This window comes from Sceloporus occidentalis, unplaced genomic scaffold (assembly GCF_023333645.1).
Source record: "Sceloporus occidentalis isolate IW3139 unplaced genomic scaffold, rSceOcc1.0.p SCAF_4, whole genome shotgun sequence".
Lineage (NCBI taxonomy): Eukaryota > Metazoa > Chordata > Lepidosauria > Squamata > Phrynosomatidae > Sceloporus > Sceloporus occidentalis.
The window spans coordinates 20,797,125-20,811,541 of record NW_028316984.1 but is presented as its reverse complement, the minus strand read 5'-3'; the positions used below and the strand labels follow the sequence as shown (position 1 = coordinate 20,811,541).

Here is a 14,417-nt window from a genome sequence, read left to right as displayed (position 1 = left end):
CTGCAACTGCATGACAGAGGGCCCAAAATAAAGCTGCTTCGGGTCACTTTGGAAGTATACTGTTTAAATGATGCACGCATCCCAAGAGGCTGGAAGCCATGCCGAAGCCACGCTCTAGTCCTGAAGACTGGAGTGCAGCTTTGGCGCAGCTTCTGGCCTCTTAAGATGTGTGTGTCATTTAAACACCTCCAAAGTGACCCGAAGCAGCTTTATTTTGGCCTGTCTGTTTGGGCCCAGAGTTAATGCTAACTCACTTTGCTGTTCGTTTCTTTGTGATGGTACTTCTATTGGTGGACTTGCCTATTGAAAAAAATAGCATCAAAATAGCTGTGTAAATTTGTCCTGTGGAACACTCTTTATATCTGAGCAAATGGAGTAAGAAGAGTGCAGCCTTCCACTTGTTGCTGGGCTGTAATTTCCAGCTTCCCCCTTATCATTAACTATCTTAGGCAAGGCTGATGGGAGCTGCAGTCCAACAGCACCTGGAGGATTGCATGTTGTTTGGCTCTTCTCTAAAATGCCATATCCTAAAATCTGTTCAGTTGCTTTTGTCAGTCTCTTTTGTATTTGGGGCTGAAATTTTTACAGAATGTATGATACAGGTATGCTTAGTAACATCACTTTGTAGGCAACAAACCAGCCCCATTGGATTGAAATCCAGCCTAATCATACTTGGTGTATAGAGGAGAAGTAGGAATCATATATCTGCAGTTGTTGCTGGACTGCATGACCCAGCAGTCCTACACTGTGAGGAATGCTAGAGGTTGTAGACCAACAACATCCAGAGGACCTCATGATTCACAATTCTCATACAGATGCACTGAAATCAATACAGTGATTAAAAAAGGTCATTGCTAACTTAAGTCCCATTGTTTTCAGTGGGTGCAACCTAATTGTTGTTTACTGAACTGGGATTCAGATAATATGTACATCATAAATTATCTAGTTGATTTGTCTAGTAATACATGGCTTAACACTTTTAGTGGTCCTTTCCCAGGCAAACTGGTTTCCTGATCTACAGAGAGGAATTACAGTTATTCTTACAGAGTGAATACGTTCAGGAAGCAGAAATAAAAACTAACAAGAAGTCATTGCATGGTGCACAATGTATGGGTCTTCAGCTTGTCTTCTTATGCTTTCTGCAGCTTTTGCAAATTCTACATTCCCAGCAAGATGCAGCGCAACAGATTTCTCAGCAGCTTGGCTGGCAGGAGACGTTGACAAGACTCTTCTTAAAAGAGAACGCTGACGTCAGAAATGGTGTGAGGGACTACAAAAGTGATTGTGCTAGAGAGGATGAAAAGCGAACTTCTGCCAAAGATCATCAGAAACGCTATTCTTCTAAGGCAGATGGGGAAGATGGTACCAGTTTTGCATCTGTTAATGGTTCGTGTGACCATTGGAGCTTAGAAGATAGCAAATCTGTGTCAGTGCTTGAAGATAGCTCCCTGGCAGAGATGTCGTTCAGACCTGAGGACCAAGAAGAGTTATGGCAAAAGAATCCTTCACACTTGAGTTTAGACCTGTCAAGTGTTGATTCCTATGAAATGGGTGATAATGGGAGCCAGATGGCAGACAGCTTGCCTAGCACCCCTTCACCCAGTGATCATACTAAGACATTTTCTGGGCAGCTTGACAAAGAACCAGGCGCTGTGGAGGAGGTGGCATTCTCCACTGAACTTTCGTTATTTGAAATTCATGAGGTACGTTTGCTTTGCTTTTGTGTTGCTGTTTTTTAAAATTAGTTTTATGTTTCTTTTTTTAAAAATTGGAATCAGACACCCATCCAACTCCAGCTCACACAACAGGGTGGTTTTGTTGTTTGTTTAATAACCATCGTTTTCAAGGAGGAAGAGGAGCAGGAAGAGAATCACATTGCTGCTTGAATTAATTAATGTAAAACAACAACCAACCAATAAATAAATAAATAGCTTTTCCTCCTTAAGGATGTTGTAAAAAAAGAGTTAAACAAAAATAAGTAATTAAAACAATGAAAAGTCAAATGTGTCCTTAAAAACAAAGCAAAGCAGCAAATGTGATAGAAACATGCAGCTCTAGCTAATTAAATACTCAGGCAAATAAACAGGTTGTGAACAGTGGTTGAACAATTGCAATGTTGGCACCAATTTCATCTTTACGAGAAGGGTATTCTATAATAGGGATGCCATAACCCAGAAGGTTCTTCCTCTTTTTGTCAGACAATGTGGAGAAGAGCCTCTTCTGATGGTATAGGGAGAGATACTCCTGCAGATATTTGGGTCCAAAGTTATTAAGGGTGTTAAAGGAACCTGTATGTCATTGTGCCTCCAAACCCCAACCTACACTGAATCCAGTATAATATTGTGATTGATGGTGATACTAAATTTTGCTGAGAGAGCAAGGAATATTTTCTGTCTCTCTCCTAACAGGCAGTAATCATCTTTCATGGCAATCAAAGCCATTTCAGTACCAAACCCAAACATGAAGTCAAGTTACAGTGTGGCTAGATAATCTGCTCTCTCTGAAAATATATAGTTGAGCTACTATAACTCTCCAAGATCCAAATCTTAGTTTGAAATCTTTTTTCTTTTTCATTTGCTCTATTACATTTTGCACTTTTCTGCTACCCAGTTCATATCTGAATCCAAGTTTTCCTTGTAATATAATTGTATGCTGCTTGAGGGCCCTGTTGGCCCCAAAAGTAGCCTATACATTTTAAAATAAACAATAAATAATTTTAATTTTAAAATAAATATTAACACAGTTTTCAGTTACAAGGGTTTATGCGCTTCTATGCATATGCAAGGTGATGAAATGTGCCATTAATAAACAAATTGATGTAAAGTGGAGTGAGCAAGATGCCTTTTGGAAAATATTCTAATCCTGCAAAATGCATGACTGTTTCTTGGAGGCATGCGAAGATGATCTTGTACAGTTGCTCACAGACGTTCTGCTCTGTGTGATGTGGAAAGGCATAGAAAGGTCTGATGCTGCTGCTTGGATTGAGAGGGGACAAGTTTTCTCAGCTCTCACCAAACTGGGGATATCCAATGAGCTATTGCGACCATCCGATGAAATAAAACTCAAGTAAGTTGAAAATGTTACTTATATACATTTGGTATGTGCCATCTTTTAAGGGCTTAGCCCTGACGAAGTTCTTAACTGATTCTTTTATACTAAAATATGAAATAAAGGGTTGAATCCACAAGTACCCTTGGGTCTGCAGAAGGGACTGAAATCCACTGGAATCTGAATGATTTTTCTGCTTCTCCTTTCCTCTGGATTCACAAATTCCACCTTAGAATCATAGAATCGTACAGTTGGAAGAGACCACAAGGGCCATCCAGTCCAACCCCCTGCCAACCTTGTACAGACCCCCTCCCTGAGCTTAGCTTTTGAGGGGGATGACAGAGTGAGGATTGATAAATTAAAATCAGATCTCAGCCCTTGCATCACCAGAAGCAGAATGGAATTTCACTTTCTCATGACAAGTCCAGACTCAGTATAGCAAGTCTTTGTATTCTGCAAAACAAGGTATAATTAGTTATTCAACTTCATCTAATAATGCATGGGTAGGAAAAATAAAGTTTGTGGGCAATATTTTGTCCGACAATGTCACTAAGGCAATTATTTCTAGCAGGAAGTTACCTAGAAGTTGACCTCTGTCTCATTTCCCGTTGGAAAAATGATCTCTCCTGGGCCTAAATTGGCCCTGAGGGTGACAAAAATGTGGTGAAATTATTTTTTGTGCCCCTTCCTGGGGACTGGAGAAACTTAAGGACAAAAAAAATTCAGTTATTTTTCAGGCTTGTGGCATGAGAGACCAATGTGATCCCTATATGCCTTCCTTAACCAATTGCCCTCCCCTCAATAACATAATTAGAATGCTGTTTCTGTGTGACTGAAAGATATTTTATAGTGTCTGACTTTGCGGCTGAGTTGATCTGAAGTGGATAGTTGTGTAATTATAAATCCTTGCTTGTTCCTCTGCACTTAATTAGAATCTATAATAGTTGTTGATTTTGTAGCCATCTATTCTTTTTTAACCTAGTTTGCTAGAGAAGATGCTGGAATGGGCAGTCACTGACAACAGAGATGCCAAATCCCTCCCAGCATATGCAGAAAATGCCTTCTGGCTGCTGCTTATGGTGCAAGATTTCCTGCAAGCAGAAGGTCTTGTGAATTCAAGTCTCTGGACAGAAAAGGTATGGATGAAGCCATATAGAAAGCTATTTGAGAACTATGACTTCCATTGTCATCTTCCAGCTTGAAAGTAGAAGTACATGATTATAAAGAAGCAATTGGTCAGAAAAATATGAATATCAATTTTGGATGAATACAGACAATTACTTATTTGTTTAGCTAATCATTTCTGTAGCATTCTGTGAAGTGTTGCAATTATTAATTTAGATTTCGATTCCCATGTGAAGGGTTGCCAGCAGATGTTTTATCTGGACCCATTTTCTGCTGTTTTGAATGTTCTAAAAGGGAAAACATATTTTAAATTTATGGCTGATTTTGACAATATTATTAAGGAAATTTATTTCTAATATTTAAAATGTTACTTGGGTTTAAAAACAGTACAACTCCTTTACCCATAGGGGATATGCTCCAGGACTTGCTGTGGAAACATGAAACCGTAGATAATACTGAACCCTACTGAAATGAATGACTTCCAGCAGATGTTGACTATAGAGAGAACACCTCTAGGCATTTCTAGCTCTTCCAGTGTGACTCGTAGTCAACTTCTTCTTGGAGCATACCATACTGGAGGACCTAGAAAATGGCTAGAAAGAACATTTATTTTGGATGTGGGTACATAAAAACACAGGTATTGATCCCAAAGATACAGGCTTGTACTGTATGCCATCTGAGTCAACAATTCTGTTTCATAAATAAATTGACAAATCTGGAAGTTAATTTACATCACAATGATGTTAGGTGTTGCCTCACTCTGTTTTAGTGTGATGTTAGTTTATAAATGCAGTCTTTGAACTCCAGCTAGTACTGTATAGAGACTTCTAGGAAAGTTTAGGAAGAGGTCGGTGTCTTAATGTGGTATCTAGTTGACTTAGGGCTCATCAGTTACATTTGCTCAAGTCACTTGTGTTTGATACTTTTTTTACAAAATAAAATGGCGATTAATGGATGCAAGTGAGTGATTGTGGCAGAGAAGAACTTACCACTATATTCCTCCTTCTCTGGTGCTTTTTGGTCTGAAGTGAAGAATCCCAGGGGCCCCTAAGGTTTCAGGTGCATGCACACTTTCTCCCTTGGAAAAGGAGCAGGAGAATGGCAAATAGGAGCATTTAAACAGTTCTCTGACCCTTCAAGAATTGACCAGGCTATAGAATCAAAGCACTAAAGTAAAAGCCCACCCCATTCCTCCACAGCGTGAAAATGTGGAAATGGAACAGAAAGTCCTAGTAGGCATCTCCCCCCTCCCCCATTGTGTGAATTACTTGTATTCTTATTATAAATTTTATACATACCTATCCCTTCCCAAAAAAACTAGGACTCAAGATGACTTCTAAATTAGAACAAAGTGCAATATAGGCTGAGTATTCCTTATCTGGAAAACTGAAATCTGAAATACTCCCAAATCTAAAATTGCCCATATGTGTAGCTGAGATAATGACACCTTTGCTTTCTGATGGTTCAAATTATTTAAAATATTGTGTGCAAATTATGTTCAGGCTATGTGTATAAGGTATATATGAAACATACTTTAATTTTATATGTAGACCAATAATGAATATAGGTGCTGCAATAACACTGTGCAAAAATCACTGTTCAGATAATAATGCCCATTTGTTTGTTTCTCAGCTCTTCTGATTTTTTGATAATTCAGTGATGTTAAATTGAACATGACTTACCTTGTTTTCTCAAGGACCATATATGTAATTGCTCTCTTACTGTTTTTGAAGCCTTTAGCTATTTTCACTTTTCCCCTGACTTCTGAATATTCTTTCATACAGCTTTTGGAAGAGCTGGTCACTCTCATGGACACTTTGTCAGTCTGGTACTCATCTGGCCCAGAGTATGTGAAGCTCTCCCAAGTACAGATCCAGCTGCTTCTTGGGTTCATTGGACAGGATAATTTACAGGTTTGTTGTTTTGTCAGTCATGTGATGTAATATGCAGCTACCAAAAGAAACAGAGATAACATCCAGAGCTTATGTAATACAGCAGTTAGAAAATGAGACTTAGAAGTGGGAAGGTCTGAGCTTAATTGTGATAAAAACTCAGACTTGTGCATTCCTCCATTGTCTTTTCTCTTCCTTTATGCACAATTAGAGATTTCGATTTAAAATATGGAACAAGCCACAGTTACTGGTAGTCTCTGATTTTCAGGAAGTGTGGTTTGGATAAAGCATAGGCCTGTTACAGACAGCCAAAATGAAGCTGCTTTGAGTCACAGTGGAGGTATGGTGTTTCAATGATGCATGCATCCAGAAGTCGCACCAAAGCCACGCTCCAGCCCTAAGGACTGGAACATGGCTTTGTGTGGCTTCTGGACTCTTAGGACACATGCATCATTGAAACACCATACCTTCACTGTGACTCAAAGCAGCTTTATTTTGGCTGTCTGTAACAGGCCATAGTTTCCAGTATTTGAATCCAAAAGGAAATCAGGATTTCTTTAGAATGGTAAATACAGCCTTTATGCTACTTCTTTTTAAAGCTCACTTCACATATCAAGATAAACTAGGGCCCCCATGGTTTGTTATAAGGTTATTTCTTTGAGTTGCCAGGAACTTTGTAATAAAAGAAGGTGTCCAATAGAAGATGTGTGACAGTTTGTAGTAACACGTTTTTTTCAAACAGTATCCTGTACTTCCAAACTTTTGCTCTTGTCATATGACAGTTGACATATGATTCAATAACCTTGCTGAAGATCAACAGATTTTCCCAAGATAGAAGACTATTTGAAACTATATCTTGATTATACACCAAGATGGGCAGCTGTGTCTCTTCAGATGTTTTGGAGTGCACCACCCATATTTCCTCTCCATTGGCTATGCTGGTTGGTGCTGCAGCCCAACAACATTTAGAGGGCCATAATTGTCCACCCTGAAATAGCTTTGCAGGAATTTGTACAGCTTGTTTGTTAGGAATATGGGTTTCTCTTTATTTTCTTCTTGCTTTCCAGGTTTGTGCTATGGCTGCAGCCAAACTCAACACCCTTCTTCAGACCAAAGTACTTGACAACCAAGCAGAGTCCTGCTACCTCCTGGGCCAGTTGGAAGGTATCCTGAGGAGATCTATTAGAGAAAAGACAGAAACCTATTCCTTCTTGATCCCTCTTGTTCGAACTCTTATATCCAAAATATATGACCTTCTGTTCATGAACTTGCACTTGCCATCCCTGCCTTCTACTAATGGAAGCCCTTCCTTTTTTGAGGACTTCCAGGATTATTGCAGCACTGACGAATGGCAGGTTTACATCGATAAATATGTAAGTTGTGATGTCCCCCCCCCACACACAGACATTTGTGCTTTTCTTTTCTTGCAGCAGAAAAATTGTTTTAACCTTCTTTGCCTTTTGTACATCAGATTATTCCAAATATGAAGCAGTATGAACTCAGCACTTTCAGTGATGGCCATGAACATATGGCAGTGTTTTGGAAGGATTGCTATGAGGCACTGATGGTGAACATCCATAAGCGAGAGCGGGAGCGAGGAGAAAGCAAGCTCAAGTTCCAGGTAGAATCATGATGTTTCAGAAGCAGAGAGTGAATTTTTCAGAGGTCTTTCCAACAGGGTCATTGCCTGACCCAAGGATTCTTGTCTGATCTAAGTGTAGTGGCATCAGTCTGGGATGGGCTTCTCCAAGACTGAATTCTGACATTGCTGTGTGTGCAAACATCCTCCTTGGGTCAGTATCTGATAGATAATAAAATCACATAGAAAGGAATCATATCTCTAGTCCAGATGATGTAGTTCTGTTCACTCCTGCATGCGGATCATTCAGTCCTAATCTATATGGCCCTTCAGTTGTTCTTAGACTTTAATTTGCTAGGCAACATAGCCAATTACAGCCAAACATATCTGGAGGGCCACATATCTCTGCCTTCATCTTTCATGCAAGGACTTGCCTGGGATATCTTTGATTTTGAGGTTGCTGGCAAATGTCCAAGTAGGTCTTTTTTCTGGCTACTGTACTCAGTGAATAATATTGATTCTGCTTTAATTTAGGTTGTTGTTGGAGTTATTTAAAATGGATGCTTGTGTAAAAGTTTTTGTTTTGCTGTGCTTTTGGTAAGTGCTCTTGTATAACCTCACTAGCACTTAGAATTCTGTCAGCTTAATTTACAACATTTCACTGTAGGAGTTTTTTGTGGAGCCATTTAACCGAAAGGCACGGCAGGAAAATATGCGATACAATAGCATGCTGAAACAGCTGAATAACCAACACACAGCAACTCTGAGGCAGTGGAGGGCCACCAAACTCTACCTCACTTGTGAACAGGGCCCATGGGCTGAAAGGTAGGAAAAGGTGCTATTTTCTCTTGCTTTGTCAGACATCATCTCATATTGACTTGGTTTGTTCTCTGTGAGTTTGACAAATTAACTAGCGATACAGTCTTTTAGTCAACGTAACCTGAAACGGCAGATATAGTGTTGACAGATACAATATGGCAATGGCAATAGCACTTACATTTCTATACTGCTTTATAGTGCTGAGCACTCTCTAAATGGTTTACACTGTGTTAGTCAATTGCCCTCAACAAGCTGTGGACTCATTCTACTGATATACCAAAGGATGGAAGGCTGAATCAACCTGGAGTCCTGTAGGATCAAACTCAAAATGTTTTGATATAATGCTGACATAATCTGCCAAGACCTCAAGAGGACCCCACAGATTATTTCTGCAGATGATGTCGTGGTTCTGTATCTGTATGTAGGCACAGCATTGTCAGCACTGTATCAGTTGCTTATTGAATTCTACACGTGGTCATTGCCCACTCCCGCCTGGGTGGATGCTAGTAATGTGGGAAGTGACCACCTTTTTCCCAATCCTTGTATACTTCCCATTTTATTGGAGTAGTGTGAGAAGATTCTGTGGAGAAGCCATTCCTGTACAAGTACAGGTTGAGTCTCCCTTACCTTATCCAAGATACCTCACATGTATATATATGCAAATACAGATATTTCATAATCCAAAATAATCCAATATCCAAGACAATTCTGGTCCCAAGCATTTTGGATAAAAGATACTCAACCTGCAATGGCTTGCTGAGGCAGGGGCTTTGCATATCTGCATACTATATGTCAGTGGTTCCCAAACTGTGTTCTATAAGGGATTATGGACTTCAGCTCCCAGAATCTTAGCAACTGCATGCTATGGCTCCAATCCAGCCAGCTTCCACCCCAAATAGGAGCAGAAAAAAAATCTGTTCCTATTTGTGGTAGAAAAAAGCCGCCCCTTTGCTGCTGGAGCCAATTTTTCGCCTGCTCTGGGGCAAATAGTGTCTAAATGCCATGCCCCTGAATAGCCTGGAAGCTGGCCGGTGTGTAATCACCAAGGTGGTGTCCAGGCAAGTTGGGAACATGGTGTGTCTAAATGCAACACCCCCAAGCCAGTTACAAGCTGGCTTTACTGGGCCATCTATTTTGGCCCTTAGTAAGTTAACATCAGTGAAAGACCCATTGAGTCAATGTGTCTGCCTTAGTAGGAATTAATAATTGGATTTAGGTTCAGATAAATAATCTTGTCTGGAACTTTGAAACCTATCTGCAGTAAAATAATGTCATTTGTTTGTTTCTATCATGACTTTTCAGTATAAACTCTTCTAGAAGTTAATTTTGTATGGTGTACTTTAGTTTATTTTGTGGTTATTATTTTCATCAGGAAACCAAATAATACTCACTGGAAAATTTCAAATGTGGAAAATTACTCACGAATGAGGCTAAAATTAGTACAGAATTACAATTTCAATTCTCACCAGGAGGCCAGTGCCCTCAGGGACAATCTAGGTAAGATATTACAGCTGGTGTATTTATCTAGTAATGTTAGTATTCTGAATCTTTTCAGTGTCAGGCAATTGTGTTATTGTACTTGTCTAAAATATACTTTCCCACTTTCTGAGGAAATCAGCCTATTTTCATGTAAAATGTATTGCATTGTAATTCAGCTAAGGACATGGCAAGCAGAAGAACGTGATAGAACAGACTAATGGTTTATCTAATCCATCATTTTGCCAAAGCAGGAGACATGTGGAATAACATCCTCCTCTGATATTTCTTAGCAATTAACACTCAAAGCCATCATGATGACATTTAGCCATTGATAACCCCCTCCTCTGTGAATTTGTCTCTTCCTCCGTGAATTTGTCCTTTGGTAAGCTATCTAAGTCGCAGTGATGTAGACTCATGTCAGTTGACTTGGATTCAAATTGGACTCAGATCACTTCAATTACTCAACTTGGACTTGACTCAGCAGTAAGTGACACACTGACTCAACTTGACTCAGCAGGCTTGAGGCAACAGGCTTGAGGTGGAATGATTGTTCCAAAGCTTTTGAAAAGCTTTAGAAGGCTCTTCTGATGTGCAGCAAAGACAGGCTGCCAAGCAGACCTCAAGCCTGTTGCTTAACACGTTTGCTGTTCCACTCTGAGAAGCATGCACCACCTCCTTTTTTTCTGATAATGTTGGCTCCCAGATATGAGATTCAACTTAAGACTCAACCTGAAAGTAACTTGCAAGGACTTAAGATTTGACTTGAGATTTGGACTAAAAGGCTTGAATATGTCACTGTTACGTTAGTAGGGTCAGCACTGCACCTTGTGGTAGAAATTCCTTATGTGACTTAGTGGAAATTTGGTATAGGCAGAATGGTGGAAGGGAACAGCTGTGTCTTTATGCAGTTACTTCATTCACTGGTACATCCTCTAATGAAAGAGATTTGACTTTGTTTACCTGGAAACCTTGCTTTATCTCAAAAGGGGTGCAGCAAATGCCATTGTCAAGTGAGACTTTGCTCCTGGAAGCTGTGAAGCAAGTGAAAGTCAGTGATATGGAGGATGATATCCTTGAACTGCCAGATGAAGATCCAGCATCCAGTGCAAACATGTATGTAGTGTGGGATGGGAAACCAAGGGCCAGCATCCAAAGAGCAACTTAATACTTGTTGGCTAGACATGCTTAGTATCTTAATTTGATTTCAACATAATTTTACTGTGTCATTTATCATAAAATGCTTTTCAAAATTTTCTTAGTTGGTGCCTTGGATCCCAATCGAGGAGAAAGGTGGGCTATAGATCCAATCAATCAGTATTTAAAATTACTGTTGGCTCCCGGATATGAGATTCAACTTGAGAAGGTGTTAGCAAAATGTAGAAATTACCATGTCATTTTATAGAAATATTGTCTGGAGAGAGAGGGAAAAAAGAGAGACCATGGTATACTTAACATTGCAGGATAAGAATGAAGTTGTATCTTCTGAGTAGGAATTTTTGCAACATCCTACTCCATAACATTGTTTTCAATTTAAAAAAAACAACCTATTAACATTAACAATTTGCAATAAGGTATTAGGTGGTATTATCAGGCAAAGGTGCAAACTTTTATCAGGAACACGTTACAGTGCCTGTTGAAGCATATATATCCTGGTTGCATCCTAATGTAAGCCATATTTTGGCACTCAGTTCTGCAGTTATTCATTGTAAGGAGTATAAGAGAGAGATACCAAACCACTGGCTCCACCATTACAGCCCTACCTCTCTCCTATCTGCATTTTGGGAGTTGCAGTTGAAGAGGGAGTCTGCTCATTTTACACTGCAGCTATTTCCATGTGGTGCAGTATGCATTCATCTTGTACCAAAAGGGTTTACGGTAATCCTGCTAGTTTTCATGCATTAATGCATTCTGTCAAGTTATCTAGAAAACAGGTATATTATCACAAATCCTTTAACCTTAGCAAAGAGCTGAGCCCGGGATCACATCCTCCTTTACGGTAGCGTCGTTCTTCTTAGAATGACATTCTCCTTCCCACCTTCACTATAGTTAAAGAAAGTACCTGACCCAACTTAGCTATATCTGGTGCTAACCAAGTTTCCTCTCAAGCAAGATCTGAGGATGGTTAGAGAATCCTGGTTAAGGGTAGATCATGATTAGTGCTAATTGCAAGATTGGTAGACTTGGTTACGGTTGATTAACTATGATTAAGGTTGGAGATGAGATCTTTTTTCCAGACAAAGTGCACTTCCAAATGGAGGCCTCTTTGCTCTACCATCCAAAGTCATTGTGCAGCTATCGTCTTTTTAACAGTTTTTCTATAAGAGAAAAAAAAAGAAGGAAGAAACTGGGGAAACAGTAGGATTATAAAGGGAAAATAACATTGTCTTGAAATTCCATGACTGATGTAGAATGGTTAAACATTGAAAGTTTAGTCAGGGAGCACCCTTCTCAGCTTTTACCTTCAGTTACGTGACCAGAGCTGTAATGTTATCATTGGCCAGGGTGGATTTGAGTGTTTTCATAAAATGTGCTTAAAGATACTTAGGCGTGTTACAGACGCGCCAAAGGGGCGTATTAGGGTTAGGAAGGGGCATGTTAGGGTTGAGAAGGGGCGTCCCTTCCGGATGCCCCTCAACCCTAATACGGACCGAGTCCGTACAAAATGGCGGTGCTCATCCACACGGGGGGCGCCATTTTGACATCGCAGACGCATAGCGTCCGGATGTCACGCGGCAGAAGTGATGCCGCGAGTGCGCGACTAGTGCCTCGCGACGCCACTTCCGGGTTGCAGAAAGAAGCCCCATTTCAGCGCTTCTTTCTTGCTGCGCCCAGGAACTGTGCGGTTTGGCCACTGCAGTTCCTGGACGTAGCAAGCGGTGGTGGCGGCAGAGCGCCCTTCTTGGGCGCTCTGTAACGCGCCTTAGCCTTGTTCTTCCCATTTTTGGAACTCAGATTATCATCTTGTATTGTTGTTGCAGAGATGAGAAAGAAGAACAGAGTCAGAAAGAAAAACTAGTGCTCTCTGAAGACTGTGAACTTATTACAATAATTAATATAATACCTGGCAAACTGGAGGTCACTACCCAACATATTTATTTTTATGATGGAAGCATTGAGAAAGAAGAAGGTAAGGTCTTGGATAGACTTTCTTTGTATCATACAGCACTATAAAGTCAGTTTGGTAACCCCATGTCAAGTTTTGAATATAGTTGCAATGAAACATATTATTTAAAGATAGTTTAGACATTTGGCTACAATCCTGCATTACATGGGGGGAAAGTATGGGCAGCAACTCAGCCTAATGCTAAGTTATTGTCAAGAGAATCTGCTCAGCAATAGGAAGTTTGAGGTACTATCAGTGTTCTTTGTGTTGCCTGCATTGTAAACTTTATTTCAGAATTAAATAAAATTCCATGGCAAAATATTATACATAGAATTTAGTTAATTACTCTGATCTTTCCCCAGTAGTACCACACATGGAAATTTATACTGGTACAGGAAGAGGCATTTGAGATGTGCCAGTGAGCTTGTGCAACATGTATGTAGATCAGGGATACCGACAACTGTTGATTTACAGGGAGGAGAGTATGTATATGCATCTACCATTGTGTTATTTAAATATGCAGATGCAGACATGCTCAGCCCCCCCCCCCCCAACTTTTGTGTTAGGCAGTTGCACCTAACGTGTTATAGTTCAGAGGTTGAGCTATAACTCATTTCTGTCCACTGAAGTGCCTTCCAGATAACGAGGAGTGCATCTACACTGTAGAAATAATGTATTTTAACACCACTTTAACTGTTGTGACTCCATCTTACAGAATCCTGGAATTTGTAGTTTGGTGTGGCACCATCACTCTTTGGCAGAGAAGGCTAAAGATTTGAAACTACAAATCCCAGGATTCCCTAGGATGGGGCTATAATACTTAAAATGGTGTCAAACTATATTATTTCTACAATGTAGATGTACCCCTAGACAACAGTTCCTATCATCCACAATTCATATAGATGTTCTGGTTGAAGATTGGGGAATGCAAAGTTGAGGAGATCTGGGGTTTAATGGACTATGGTCATTAAATTGCAGGGATTTATGGTTCAGATTATATTACAAGATCATTATGGACATATTTTCTTTTCTGAACCATTGAACCAGGCTTCCTTGCCCCTTATGATAGCAGTATATGTGTAGTTGCTTAACATATTTCAGAATAATAATTGAAATTCTTCTCTCTCCAGGTATAGGTTTTGATTTTAAATGGCCTCTTTCTCAAATTCGAGAGGTTCACTTGCGTCGCTATAATTTAAGGAGATCAGCCTTGGAGATCTTCTTTATTGACCAAACTAACTACTTCCTTAACTTTAAAAAGGAGGTATGTATTTTTAAAGGATCGTCATGCACAATACTCAAGAGTAAAATTCCTAAAACTTTTAGGTTACTTCTAGAGATTGCCTCCTAGGTTGCATCTGCACTGCAGAAA

General features: G+C 39.8%; 1 protein-coding gene across 1 annotated transcript in view; it reads left to right on the top strand.

Moving 5' to 3' along the window:
- Positions 1-14,417, top strand: part of LOC149313575 (neurobeachin-like protein 1) — a 120,287-nt gene that overhangs the window by 77,729 nt on the left and 28,141 nt on the right. Inside the window, exons 26-36 of the mRNA XM_089519364.1 lie at positions 1,146-1,703; positions 2,891-3,066; positions 4,031-4,184; positions 5,958-6,086; positions 7,133-7,438; positions 7,537-7,686; positions 8,312-8,469; positions 9,836-9,960; positions 10,929-11,055; positions 12,921-13,069; positions 14,176-14,309. Of these exons, the coding sequence (XP_089375490.1) occupies positions 1,146-1,703; positions 2,891-3,066; positions 4,031-4,184; positions 5,958-6,086; positions 7,133-7,438; positions 7,537-7,686; positions 8,312-8,469; positions 9,836-9,960; positions 10,929-11,055; positions 12,921-13,069; positions 14,176-14,309 (2,166 nt within the window). The remainder of the gene's footprint in view (positions 1-1,145; positions 1,704-2,890; positions 3,067-4,030; positions 4,185-5,957; positions 6,087-7,132; positions 7,439-7,536; positions 7,687-8,311; positions 8,470-9,835; positions 9,961-10,928; positions 11,056-12,920; positions 13,070-14,175; positions 14,310-14,417) is intronic.